Genomic DNA, 14,847 nt, shown 5'->3' with positions numbered 1-14,847 from the left:
TTAAAAAAACATATGAACAAAAACGTAGAAGCTAAATCTGGATCCTCAACACTACACACTATCCAAAGAATTGCCCTGCTAGGAACAGCCCTCATCCTACGCAAGACACTATCAATCCAATAATACAACCTAAACAAAACAACCCACAAACACAAGACACACACTATACAGCAATTATGCAGCCAGTGAAATAAACTTCCACCAGCAAACCAATAACCAATGCATTGCACACTCAACACACAATAAAGCAGTAATGCAACAAAAGACTGCACCATACCTCAAGAGTAAAAAAAAACTAATTCAATACAATACCGGGAAAAGTTTGCGCGCTGCCGACAACAGAAAAGAACATACAATGCTGCACACACCCAGCAATACGGAGGTACAGCAGTTGATGCATTAGAAATTTGCCTGAAACTACCAAATACTGAACATTTATATAATAATAATGATGGTAATAATACATGAAAAAATAAATAAACTGGCAGAGTTCATGGATTTTGGAGAAGTGTATATTAATTATATAAATCCTTCTTCTTGATTGTTCAATTTATTGACCTTGGAATTAAGAATGTCGAAATGTACAACGACAGGAAAATAACGAATATAATATAGGACCTTTAATTTCGTAGCACGTGACTGGTTCATCAAAATATTAGTAGTCATAAAATTTGGTAAGCCAATAATGGTGAACACTTTGAAATTACCGATAGAGAAATAACAGATACTTCTTACGGAATTCAACACGAGTTGGCGTTAAGCCAGTTTCACAGGAATCTCAACTGAAATATTCAAAATCGATTGCCGATCTGTTCTTCACTTTGCTTTATTATTGTTGCTTTTTCTCAGTCTGATAAAAAAATAATTTAAAATAATAAAAACGAGCAGGATTTTGCACATTCAACATAGTATGAATTCAACAATGATTAAAGCATTCAGCAAACGGCCGAAACTTGTGTCTCCTAAGGGTGCGTAAGGTATTTGAGGACATACTTTTTTAGGTCATCGCTGCATTTTTTCTAAGTCCGTATAATCTTTGTTTCAGAAAATAATAATGACAGACACTCAGCTTACCCAAGAGATGAAGAGGCTTGCTATTATTGTGGTTATAGATTTTGAGCATAGCGATTTAGAAATATCTCGATTTTTAAAAGTTGCCAGATCCTTTGTCTACAATGTTTGTAAGGAGCTAGAGACTGACAATGGGAACGCATCACCAGTATCGAAGCATAAAAAGCATTCTAAACGTTCTGAAATTATCAGAACATCTGAATTTATACAGTAAGTTCAAGAGACCACTGATTACAATCCCAGGAAGTCCATGAGGTCAATTACAAAGGATCTCCATGTGTCAGAAGGAACAGTCAGAAATGTTATCCACGAAGACATCAAATATAAGTCTTATACGATGAGGAAAGGTCAATTCGTGCGAAAAAGCGAAAGAAAATCACTACATCAGATCTAAAGAGCTCTTTAACAAACTGAAAAAGCCAGCAGAAAAAGATTTGATTTGGTTTTTCTCAAACGAGAAAAGCTTCGACCAAGATCAAAAAGTTAACAGAAGAAATGACAGCTGGTTATGTGCAAACCCTTCTGAAGTTCCAAGTGTTATGCATACAAAATTTCCTGCAACTGTCATGGTTTTAGTGGTTGTTAGCAATGAAAGACAGCTGATGCTTTCTTACTTCTTTCCACAAGGCCTTAGAGTTAACTCTGCCGCCTACATTGAGGTCCTGGAAATAATTGTTAAGCCCTGGATAGACAGTGTATTTAATAGAAGGTTATATGTATTTTAGTAAGACACTGCACTATCTCACATGGCGCCAGTAACACAGGAACGGATGGCCGAAAATTTTCATGATCACATAACCCCTAACATTTCGTCTCCTAATTCCCCATATCTCAATCAATTAGACTATTACATGTGGAGCGTTGTTGAAAGAGAGGTCAATGAACATGCCCATAACACCAAAGATTCTTTGAAATCTGCCATAGTCAGAGTATTGTCGAAAATGTACCAGGATCACTTGATTCAAGCATTTAGATGATTTAGATCTCATATAGAAGCAGTTATTGAAGCTGAAGGTGGCTTTATTGAATAACATTATAGAAAAGGCGAATTATTTTTTATCCTCATAGCATTGTTTGATGAATAAAGTTATCTGTTTTGTTTTTTAATAAGCATAAATCTCTCCTCAAATATCTTACGCACTCTGTATGAACAGAAGAAAGAAAAAGACAGACAGACAGATAAATAGGATAGATAGATAGACAGATAGATAGATAAATAGATAAATAGATAGATAGATAGATAGATAGATAGATAGATAGATAGATAGATAGATAGACAGACATACGAAAGAGTTGAGAGAGAAGTAAAAGAGAGAATCATGACTTGCTTATATTGTATGATTTGAGTAATTTCACATCGTAACAAGAGGTTACACTTCTAAATTTCTTGTCTCGTTTATGTCGACCTAATTTTAATTAGTTAATATTGATGGTGTTAGTATCTGAATAGCATGTGGATAGGAAGATTAATTTATTATATCATAGTTGTGAACTTATATATTGCCTTCTTAAATCAGTAACAAGCAATTAATACTGTATGACCTTCCCTTTTGTTCAGCGTGTGAAGGCAGACAGTTCTATTTCTCTATGTAAACCAAGTGGATATTAATCTTATCATCATTTTCAAAACTCAGAGAACATTGTTTCAAAGAGAATAAAACTACATCAGAATAGATAATGCGATATAAACTTAGTTAAATAATAAAAATATGTGTCAAAAATATAGAATATGTAACCTTAATATTACCTGCGAATATCTTTATCAGGGATGCAGAGATGACTGACATAGCAGCAAGTGTCTTCATGCTTTGTAGTGATATTTTGTGACCAAACCTAAGAAAGAAAAACTGTTGTTTATATATATATATATGTGTGTGTGTGTGTGTGTGTGTGTCTGCCTGTCTCTGTATGTATACACACACACAAACCTCACGCTCACACACATACACATATATATGTCAGTAGTATAACCACACAGTGCTGTTAGCGATTTCTTTTCCTTTGGCCTTTTACCTTTCTCCTTTCCGACGAAGAACTCTGTTCGAAACGTCAAACTCTCTCCTTTGTTTTTTTTTTGTCTAAATTGTTTATTTGAAGTGACTATATATATAAGTGTGTGTGTGTGTGTGTGTGTGTGTGTGTGTGTGTGTATGTGTGTGTGTGTGTGTGTGTGTGTGTGTGTGTGTGTGTGTGTGTGTGTGTGTGTGTGTGTGTGTGTGTGTGTGTGTAAATTTCGAAGATTGTCAAAGAAATCCAGCTATACGAATTCAACTTGTGTGTAAAAGGAAAATTTTAAAGTAGGTACATACTTTCAGAATTCGAAATGAGCTCACACTTAGAATTTAATGAATCCATTCGAAATGCCACAACGAAGTTTTTTAAGAGGTGCGCAAGTAGCATGAAAAGAGGTAAAATGCGGCTTAAGAAATTCGCTCAACTATCTATAAATTCAATAACTATCTATAATATTACCTCATCTATACAAAATATAACGAGAGAGAAATATATCATTCGCCTGTAATTTTATCTTTTCCTTCTCCTCTATTAGTGATACTCTTCTAGTTTTACTTTATCTACTTCTTTATAATTACTTTCTAAATGTTTGCTCTTTCTCCTTCAAATCTTTCTGTTTCATTTTTTTCTGTCATGTCCAACACAGAGGGGTTTACTTCAATATTATGATTTAAAAAAAATTTTGCTTAACACACTATGGCAAGAGAATACTTAAACTCCAAATATTAAATATTGAAATTTCTGTTCGTACGAGGCGCTAGTGCATTTTGTGAGTCTATTAACGGCACAAAGAAAGAAAATTTTCTTTAAACAGGAATTATAAAGAAGTAGATAAAGTTAGGGTGATGGTAAACTCATTTAGTCACACAAAATACAAGTCCTTAAAGTATTACAGATTAATCAGTTTTCTATGACTGTAAGAACTCCAGCTATTTCGGAGTAACTTTAAGCAAACTTTACTCCTATGAGATATAAAATCCAGAATGTAGAACACTGTAATTAAATAATAGCTCCCAATATTACAATATTGAGAACATCAATTACCTTTTCGCTATCACAGAGTAAATCCCGATAGCAAATACATCAATTAAAGACATTATGAAAGAGTTGAGATAGATGTTACCAGCAAGAACTTCCATCATTTGAAAAATACTGTTCCACGAGGCTATATTTACAGCCCTATAAATTAAAGAAACAAAATATGTTAACATACTCGAGAAACATGGACGTTTCATAACCGAACCTAATGTCAACAAGTTTGATGGATATTTCTGATCATGAATGCTAATGCTTAAGGAAATATTGCACCAATGAAAACTTTACAGTATTAACAGTATTAACTGACGAGGATATTTTCATGATTAACGCAAGAAAACAAATGTAATATAGAAATGATTGCATTTAAAATAATGTAATACTAATTGATAACTTAAAGATAATAAAGCAATAAACGAATTAAGAGAAATAACAGAGCATATACAAACAACATATGACAAAACGAAAGATATAGAGAAAACATTTACAAGGTTTTTCATTGAACTTATTTCCTCTAACTTACTCACTAATACTCATTAGAAATACAATGTTCACGCCTTCGGTTCCTTTAAAGTAAAAAAAAATTATATATATATATATATATATATATATATATATATATATATATATATATATATATATATATATGGATCACAACATAAGTTTGTTCAAAAAAACAACATCGTTGTTTACTTTTCTGAAGTGTTCATGGTAACTGGTAAAATGGTATCAACAATAAAAGAGTGAAACTTACCATTCTATGCACAACACAATAGTTACTTTCCTCAGATAGGGTGACTTAAAGACAGTGAGTATATTGGCAAATAATGCGGATTCTTCTTTAGTTTGTGCTTGCGTATGTTTGACACCAGTTGTGACACCTTGTTGAACACTGGAGTCGCTCATTCGATATTCAAGACTGGTTTCGTTCATGTGACCATCAGCGTGTTGTACTGAGGTATCTTTCAAAGTTATATTCCAGACACTATCAAAGTCTATATTGTTTTGTTTTGCTGCGTTCCTGATAATTCTCTTCGCTGATTTTACTTTTGAATTGGCGAAGAGCCACCGAATAGATTCCTTCAGGAAGCTACAAACATAAAGACATAAATATGAGCTAATGTGTGTGTGTGTGTGTGTGTGTGTGTGTGTGTGTGTGTGTGTGTGTGTAGATGTGTGCGTGTGTGTGTATACATACATACACACAAACACACACGCACATATATACCGTTAATCCTCGAGTATAGTCCGCCCTTGTGTATAATACGCAGGGGATTTTTAGGGGGCTGTACCTCTGAAAAACCTAAACTTTGTGCATAATACGCACTCCTTCTCTAACTTGAGTCAAAGAGGTCTATATAACACCCTTGGTTTGTAAACACATATACGGTAACGTCCTTTATTATTATTATATATATAACATAATGCAAACGTGTTGCTTTTTTGTGCACTTTGCAGAAAATAAAGAAATAACAGTAATAACGTCAGTGAAAAATAAATATTAAGCAAATTGTCTTTACATATTTATCACTATCAGTTACAAAAGCAAAAGCAAAAACATTTATTCAAATCTTTCAAACTTAACGTCACTTTCAGCATCAAATTTGTTCTTCCGAATACATGTCAGCTTCATTGTAGTGTAAATCTCCGTCATCGTCAGATTCATAGTCAACATCAGAAGATTCACTTTCATTCATTTCATCTTTCCTTACAACGTCATCCTGAGTACCATCCAGTGCAGACGATATACAACATTTGGTAAAACATTTCACAATAATCTGGGGATCAAGTTCATTCCATGCATACACAATCCATTTGCATATCAAAGTCAGGTCGGGAGCGCGAACCCTTCCACCTTTCTCCAATCGACATCCATTCAGTCCATAAATCATGCAATTTGTTTTTAATCGGTTTGTTAATAGAGACATCTAATGGCTGCAATATGGCGGTCATACCCTCTGGAATGGTAGCAACATGTTTTGTGACATTTTTTTAAATGCTTGAGTTTATCTTCACTTCTGTAGCATCTAAAAGCATCTAGTACAAGCAAGTTGTTCTGTTTAATTGCTCCACCAGGACAATTTCCCCATACAGTGTCAATCCAATCTCTAAATAACTCATCATCCATCCAGCCTTTTTGTTGATATCTAACAATAATCCCTGTTGGAAATTCCACGTTTTTTTGGGGTGCTGTTTTACGTTTGAATATTATATAAGGTTTAAGTTTGGTACCGTCATCCATACAAGCTAACATGATGGAAAACGATTTTTTTCATGGCCCGCGGTTTTAATTGTAATTGACGATGTACCACTGAAATCTATTGTGCTATCTGCAGGCATATCAAAAGTTAATGGGGTCTGGTCCGCATTACCGATCAATGACAATGGGTAATCCTTTTCCCGTCGCATTTTAATAATAAACTTTTGAAAGTTCATTAACTTCTCTTCAATATCAGCTGGTAACTTTTGTGAAATGTGGGTTCGCCTCCTAACAGACATGTCATGCCTTGACATGAAATTACTGGCCCAGCCACGTGATGCTTTAAATTCTGACTCATTAAGTTTTATCTTTTTAGCAATGAGTTTTGCCTGTAGCCTCAAATCTACTGTATTAATGGCTATTCCACCAAATCTTCCCTCTACCCATTCAAGCAAAATTTTTTCAAGCTTAGGATGTTTGGCTTTTTCCCCCCCTTCTTGCCTTCTTTATCTTTGGCATCTGTTTAATTTCGTCTTTATTTCTCCTCCATAACCTGACATTGCTTTCACCAACATCAAATTTTCTTCCGGCGGCCCTATTACCATGCTCTTCAGCATATGATATAACTTCAAGTTTAAACATAGCTGATTAAGATCTACGATGCATTTTATGGGCATGTAATGTATTAAATGTTTTATTGGAGATTAATGTACAGGTTTAAATCCCGCTTATAAAAAACCCTAGTAAAGACCCACAGTAGTTCAAATATTTAATACTGGTATTTAATTAAGTATCTATTATTTGCCACGGTAATGATGCAAACTGCCAATGCAAACAGCAGGATGAACTATTTAGCGCTAAACTATTAAGAACAATTCGTGCGTAATTAAGCCAGCAGCACCTAGTCAAACAAACACTTCCACGCATGCGTAATACAATAATGGTGATGTTCTTAACTGTAATATGGGAATGTAAATATGTTTGCAAATTGTTTTTGTTACATGTTATTCTGTGTTCTGAATACTTTTATTTTAATAAACGTTGCTTATTGCAAGTTATGTATGATTCTTTTATGACTTCATTGCTTTCAGGCTTAGCTTAAGGTATTTTCACGCCCGACTTCACAAAATGCGTCTGAATAAACATTGCCAGACAGCAAATAGAGACTTGGACATTGCTTAGAAAATATTTTTCATTTTAACCTCGTATATAGTACGCACTAGGGATTTTGACCTTTAAATTTTTGGAAAAAAATGCGGATTATACTCGAGGATTTAAGGTATATATATATATATATATATATATATATATATATATATATATATATATATATATATATATATATATATATACTACCGCAATGAGGTTGTTCCATACAGAACACTTACTACTCTTTTTAACCCTAGGAGGACATCTCCTGCTGCTGGTAACAACAAACTATCTGTGTCTGTTATATTGCAAACACGGGATCGAACATCAAGCAGTGAGAGGAACCAATAGACTAGTTAGTTTCTGAGTATAACCCCTCGTTGATACTATTTATACCTGTTTGCTGGACACGGTAGTCGTTCGTCCTAGTTTGCAATACATAAATAAATAAGCAACGCAGCCGCTTATCTTACATCCAACAAAGTAGCTACTTATAAAGCCTCTATACGAGATGCAAATAGTAACTCTACTGAATAGTAACGGTTGTTACCACCTCAACGAGGTTGTTCCATGCAGAACACTGCTGCTAATCCCATCTGATTAATATACACTAATATATATGTTAATTCGCAAATCGAGTCTAAATTAGGTGTATTGTTTAAAACGCTTTATATTGCGTAGAACGTCTCGAAAAATCATATCGCATAGACAACAAATACCAAAAAGCGCAGTCTATAGCTGTTGTCAGAACTTCCAACATAACTGGTCGATAGCACAACTCTATCACGTGCTATAGCTGCAAATCGCGGATGATCAGCTGTAGGTAACCAAGCACCAAATGCCAGACCGAAAATCAACCAGGCCGATATAGTATAACACTTGCCATGGAACGTTCACCGCAATCTAATTTCTTCTCACCAACACAACCAATTTAGGCTAGATTTACTAATTAATATTCGTTACAGAGACTGCTTTTGCTGCTAATAGCTAATTTCACAACTTGCAAGTTTTTCGCTAATAGCTAATATATATATATATATATATATATATATATATATATATATTATAATATATATGTATATTATCTATTAGTGTTCAGGCCTCTAATAAGGCTTCTTCATGGATTTTTCCCAAGGAACCTCAGTGCCTACCAGTAAGCCTTTAAGTTTGGTAACCTCTTTTCTTCTAGTGTTTCCTGTAAACATAGCGTCCTTAAGACTAGGTAACTTAAATGCATGTGGCCTGCGGGTCCTCCTGGAAGCAAGTCCACCTCCATAATGACCTCAGGGTACTGTGTTTACATGTAGTAGCCGTGAGGATTTCCAGCACACGCAACTTCGCACCCGTTTTCGTCAATTTGAGATCTTTGCATCTCTTACTCGATACAGAACGGGTAGCGGGGTGCCTTGTTCTTCCGGAAAGGCCTAGGCCTCATGATACGGGACCCGGAAGGTTTAGTTGGTGAGCCAAGGTGTAAACTGTAGCAACGGTTGTGCTTTTAAACTAACCGCTGTGTATGCTCTGACTATGCTTGATAGCCCGATTTCTTAGAGCTTTTACTTGGGACGTCTTTAGTACTCGTGGTCGGCTGAAACACATCTTAGATGCACATGTGAACTATATGCATAGACCTGATATGAGAGGGTGGTGTAAAAGCTTAACAAAATTATTTGCTCGGTTCCAACAGACTGACAGATATAGAACAGATTTCCGGAATGCGCCATTTTGGAATTGGTCGTACAACATTGAGTCTTACTGTAGACAAATAGTTGGAAGTAGCACAAGTTGCCCTCACTTCTTAGTCTTCTATACAGATCACAAATGAATAAACTTTACAGCCGATCTAGATCGCCTCGCCTAACGGGGCCCAGGATACTGGAAGCTGAACGTATCTTTCACGGCGTGTCAAGCTCTTAGAGACTGCTTCAGAAGCTGGATGTTTCGGGGGGACATTGCTCATGAACTATATGGCGGAAGACCTTGTCTCGGTTTATGCGGACGACATACCGCAAATGTACCGAACATCTCGGAATTCGTGGTGATCGGAACTGCTATAAGCGAATGAGAAGTGGTGACAGTAGAGAAGATTCAGCAGGAAACGTCGGTGGGCCCCGCAACTCGGCACTAGTAGAGGCAAGTTCATGCCACCCAAGAACGTCGTTGAGAGCTTGAGGGGAATATTTGTTAAATTTGTCGGTGTCTGTTTTGATCCGAACCGCCAGGTGGACTAGAACTGAGTGGAGGTGACTAGAAGTCAGGCCAGCTCCAACCAAAAATAGGGCGAGAGGAAACTGTCCCTAAAAAGGTGGTGAACGCATGCATCGCCTCCATCATCTGCTACCGCCGGACCATCGTCCCATGTCCTACTCCAATGCAAATCAAACTGGAGTGCTTACTCTTCTGCTTTATGTGGAAAAGACGGGTTCCGCTTGTCAGACGGTCTATTTGATGTCACAGCAGCTGCGTGGAGGATGGGCATGGTGTGGCCAATTATGCGCTGAGGCTGTGACATCTTCAGCGATTCCTTGACGGTGAGCTGTTGTAATCGCTATTTGTCAGAAAGGAATTTTTGCAGTCCGTCTCAGTAAACGCACCTTTAGTCCTGGATCAAGAATAGAACGGGTCAGGGACCTCGGCACCACGAGTGTTGCCAACCACTCACAGCCCTCTACCAGTCGGGCAATGCAGTTGGTGAAAGTTCTACCTTGTAGTTCGATAGGGAATTAGTGGCGGGCAGCAGTAACGACGTATTCAGAGGATCTCTGGGCGTTGGGGCAAATCAACTGGCTGGTCTTTTCCAGAAGCCTATGGAAAATTTCCAGGAATTTCTGGTCTAGCAATGTGCTATGTCGGTTCGAGATAAGCCCTACAGGTGCAGAAGTGCTTGCATACATTTGTCTAGTGTCTGGGAACGTGGAACTTCTGCTGACGTGTGGAACTTTGTCGAACCGCTGTTGTCGCTTGTAGAGCAGATTTGGGTACCCGCTGGGTCCACCGTGAGGACTACCTCCCTGCTTTCTTTAGACCGGGACGGGCAGGCAGTTTTCCTCTGTCTGAGCGCTATGGCGAAAAGATAGTGTGGTAGACGAGATTGGAAGGACTGGAAGAAGTTATTTTCCTCTTCGGTCAACCGCTCATAAGCGTTTTACTCTGTAAAAGAAAGTAAGGTGTAGTGGAAAGCACTACCCACAGTATTTTTATTGAAAGATAGTTGAATGTGGCGGGGATTGCCCTTGTGAATGGGTCTACTCTGAGCATGCAGCTGTAGGCTGGGGAGAATGAAGAGGAGTACTACCTTCGTGAAGTACATTTAGAAATCGGATTATCCAGGATATGTGGGGTTCCTTTGTTGCCCTTGGGTGAATGTCCTTCCATTTGGGGATTTTTATTGTTTAATATTTTATTTGTGTTAATTTTTATAAATAAACTTACCTCGAAACGTTAAAGACTTTTTCGATTCCTGAGCGTTATACTAATACATCTGTTTGTTTTCTACACTACCTGTCTTCGTCTTTTTTTTTTGTGAATTCTTCCTAGATATATCACACGCTCACGTGATCGCACCAGTTGATCCTGTCTCCTCTCATCACCCATGAACTTCTCCACTGGACTTTCTACACTCCGGCTGCACCTCTCCTGCCTATGGATTACTCTGGACTCTTCAGTTGATGAGAAATCGCTCCAATACACCACGATGCCAGAAGCCTTTGAACTTTTTGAACTTTATGTCTCTCCTTGTTTCTTTCTGTGGAAGAGCGTAGGCTCGAAACGTTAAAGACTTTTTCAATTCCCGAGCGTTATACTTAATACATTTGTTTGTTTTCTACACCACCTGTCTTCACCTTTTTTTTTATTAATGTGAATTCTCCCTATATATATATATATATATATATATATATATATATATATATACAAAGAGAGAGAGAGAGAAAGACGGAGAGAGAAAGAGAAAGACGTGTCTCTGTGCACGTATGTATATTTGTGTGTGCGTCTGTGTACGTGTGCACATGTGTGCAAGCGTGTGTGTGCCTCTGTGTGTGTTCATGTGTGTGTGTGTGTGTGTGTGTGTGTGTGTGTGTGTGTGTGTGTGCGTGCGTGCGTGTGTGTGTGACATGTAAAAAATGATACTTACAAGTAATCCACTAGGAAATATCCTGAGATGACAACATTAAACAAAAATAACGTATTCCAACCGTAATCCTTCAACAAATAGGCTATCAAACCTAGAGTAGAATTATAGAATCCCCAACAACCCATAAATATACCAGACATAATGATACGTTTCTCTTTCGGGTATAGTTCGCAAATCAAAGTAACAGAGCTAAGAAAGTATATCTGAAAAGAAAAGAAAAGGACATTGAATGACGATAAACTATTGCAGATAGTTGATATGTCTTCTCCGACAATAAATATATTAAGAGGTAATATCTATCCCCACTTAAACGTGGATTTTCAGTTAGAACAAATTATACAACACAAGTCGCCATGAGAAAAACACTCATATTCGTTTTTGGTGGAAAATGCACTCTTGTTTTCATTACTTGCGTGACACACCAGAACACGTGATTTTGAACTTCCTTGGTCATGTCAATGATGAAAGCTCGTCAGTTAGAGATAGCAGCAATTCGTCTCCCTACCAGCGGTATATGGAAAAAAATGTCAGAACAGGTGCTGGTGTCGCGATTAACCATTGACCTTGTTAACTAATGCAAATTAGCAAGAGAGGCAGTATTGATACCGTGAGGTATTAATTTGTCCCCACTGAATCGCTGATGTTCCCTTAGAATAAATTATATTGCGGAAGTTACGATGAGAAAAACCCAGATTGGCTTCTTGTGTAAAATGCACTCTTGCTTATGTCTCCAATAGCTATTAAATAGTATTGAAATATTACTGTGAAACATCATTTCTCAGAGCCAATGTTATATATCAAGTTAACATATTATATTTAGAGAGTTGAAGGTCAAATGAGCCCATAGTGTTTTACACTATACGTTGGTTGACAGTACGTATAATAGATAGAGAACACCACTGGAAAATACGAAAACTAAAAGAGGCAGCACACATGCTAGGATACAACAACCTCCTAAGCAGACCGAGTGCAGATATGCGTAGCATATGGGAACCGGTATTCAGGAAGGATAGGAAAATATTAGATTTATAAGCCCTAAAATTCACTCCATAATTGCCCATGGGCATATGGTGTAGTGGTTAAGAGCGCGGGCTACTAACCCCAAGATTCTAAGTTCGATTATAATAAAGGTAACATCGAAAAATACCTTAGAAATGAGAACCCAGGTTCGAAATTTCCCCAAGACACTTGATGAAGGCTGGAGGGTATATCAGTCGAAACGTTGTGTTAACAACAAACAAGATGAAGACAAATATCCGTCAAATGTAAATAATGTACATAATTCCTCATCTCTTAAATACAGAACTGTATTAGTACATATATGTTATGGAATAATGATTTCTTTCGCAGATAACTCGTCACTAAGGTTTACAAATTTCTTCGTACTTATAAAAGGACGATAATTTTTTAACAACATCTGTATATTCTCAACTAATACATATGTATGTTTTCTATCGAGTTTTTGCAATTCGGATCTACACCTCCTTATCATTCACACACTGGTGTTGAAAAGACGGTACTATATTTATCTCATATATGTATGCTTGTAAATATATATATATATATATATATATATATATATATATATATATATTGTAAATATGTATGCGCGCGTGCGTGTGTGTATGTGTGTGTGTATGTTTGGAAAGAAGATGTATAAAGCATTACCTCACGAAATCCTCCAGTCAAAAATTTCATTGCCGCAAACAACCAGTAAGACGGAGAAAATGAGGCGATTAAGTTGAAGACTAACATCAACACGTGACTTAACACTCTCACAGGTTTACGTCCGACTTTTTCAATCAAACATGGTCCTAACAAACCACTGACAATTTGACCAACAGTGTACAAAGTCTGAGTTAATTCTGCCAATCCTAGTCTGTTACACACCAGGTCCCACTGTGAAAATAAACATACTTTATAGTCAAAAGTAAAACTGATTACTTTGTAGAGAATTCAAATATCGTCTGTAGGTTGTCGTATTTGTTACTAGATATATAATTAGTTTTTCAGCCATGATCAACCGGTTTCTCTTTTTGCATATAAAGTGTATCTAGGAGTAAATTGTCTGAAGTGTTCATTTTAAACATTGTGGATTATATTTGAAGGAATAACTGCCACTAAATCTATCCTATCCATAAACTCATACATTTTCTCAGGTCGGTTTTTTGCTTACGTATTTCAAAGTTGTAATTCAAAATGTGTGTATAAACCTATAAAAAGGATATGACATTGTAGAGATTTTTGAGAGAGGCAATTATATCAAGTAAGTTTGTATTGCATGATCTAAATTTGGGGAGAATGGCAAGCCATGCTCACATTCACATTTTAAACACTACTCTAAAACCGTTTGGGACACAATATACAGACAAGAGTTATTTATGCCTTACGACTTAAAGCACTAATTCTATAAGCTGAATAAGGATTAATATGTAAAATATTCATTATTTTCCTTAGTACACAAGTTCCTTCTCAGGTTATATTTCCTAGCATTTCGTCTCAAGTGTCACAAATATCCTCTGCCTCTGATTCAAAGCGTTTGGGTGTCAACGTAAACAACACTTTTGCAGTGTCTTCAAAAGCTTTGGTGGAAAACAGTGGAATCGACCTTCTATTTTATTATAGTGCTAATTTCTGTATTAGAAAGCATAATCCTTTCGAGGTTACATATATTAATTTCTATACGTACATACGTACATACATACATACATACATACATACATACATACATACAAATACACACACATATACATACGTACATGCACGCATGCACACGCACACACACACACACACATACACACACACACACACACACATACATATTCAGAAGGTTGTAATGGTCGATCAGAGAGTGACCATTGGTTTCACATCTATAAAACGCTTAGCTGTAGAGGTGACTCTTCAGTTTCAAATGACCAGATGCATATATTCTCTCTACAACGAGGAAAATGCCATGGTCAGTTAATTTTGTAAGCAAAGTATTTCCGGAACGAAACTCTATTGGAGAGGCGGAGTTATCAACCCTACATCGGTTACAGCCGTGTCCACAAAGACTTTCTTTTGAAGTTGGTAGCGTTTTCTCACAATGTGAAAAACTTAGAAGGGTCTTACTTATTACGGGCGGTTAATCTTCAGACAATATGACATGTATTCTGATTGTAAGGTCTAAACCGATGACAATGTCAGTAATGCAACTCTGTTAACAGCAGAGCTCATAGTATTTTGTCTTCTGTCAACAATGTGTTAT

General features: G+C 36.7%; 1 protein-coding gene across 4 annotated transcripts in view; it reads right to left on the bottom strand.

The window, feature by feature from the left end:
* LOC128249057 (organic anion transporter 3-like) overlaps nucleotides 1-14,847 on the bottom strand; it is a 31,391-nt gene that overhangs the window by 12,727 nt on the left and 3,817 nt on the right. For 2 of the 4 annotated variants that reach the window (XM_052971579.2, XM_052971575.2), the window contains exons 3-7: nucleotides 13,269-13,499; nucleotides 11,601-11,803; nucleotides 4,874-5,209; nucleotides 4,129-4,263; nucleotides 2,819-2,904 (exon numbers count right to left, since the gene is read on the bottom strand). In XM_052971579.2, coding sequence (XP_052827539.1) covers nucleotides 2,819-2,904; nucleotides 4,129-4,263; nucleotides 4,874-5,209; nucleotides 11,601-11,803; nucleotides 13,269-13,499 — 991 coding nt within the window. The remainder of the gene's footprint in view (nucleotides 1-2,818; nucleotides 2,905-4,128; nucleotides 4,264-4,873; nucleotides 5,210-11,600; nucleotides 11,804-13,268; nucleotides 13,500-14,847) is intronic. The other 2 variants (XM_089359620.1, XM_089359619.1) reach the window with 2 other exon arrangements.

Source organism: Octopus bimaculoides, chromosome 11 (genome assembly GCF_046866305.1).
Source record: "Octopus bimaculoides isolate indiv1 chromosome 11, ASM4686630v1, whole genome shotgun sequence".
Lineage (NCBI taxonomy): Eukaryota > Metazoa > Mollusca > Cephalopoda > Octopoda > Octopodidae > Octopus > Octopus bimaculoides.
This window is presented reverse-complemented; position numbering and strand designations above follow the sequence as displayed.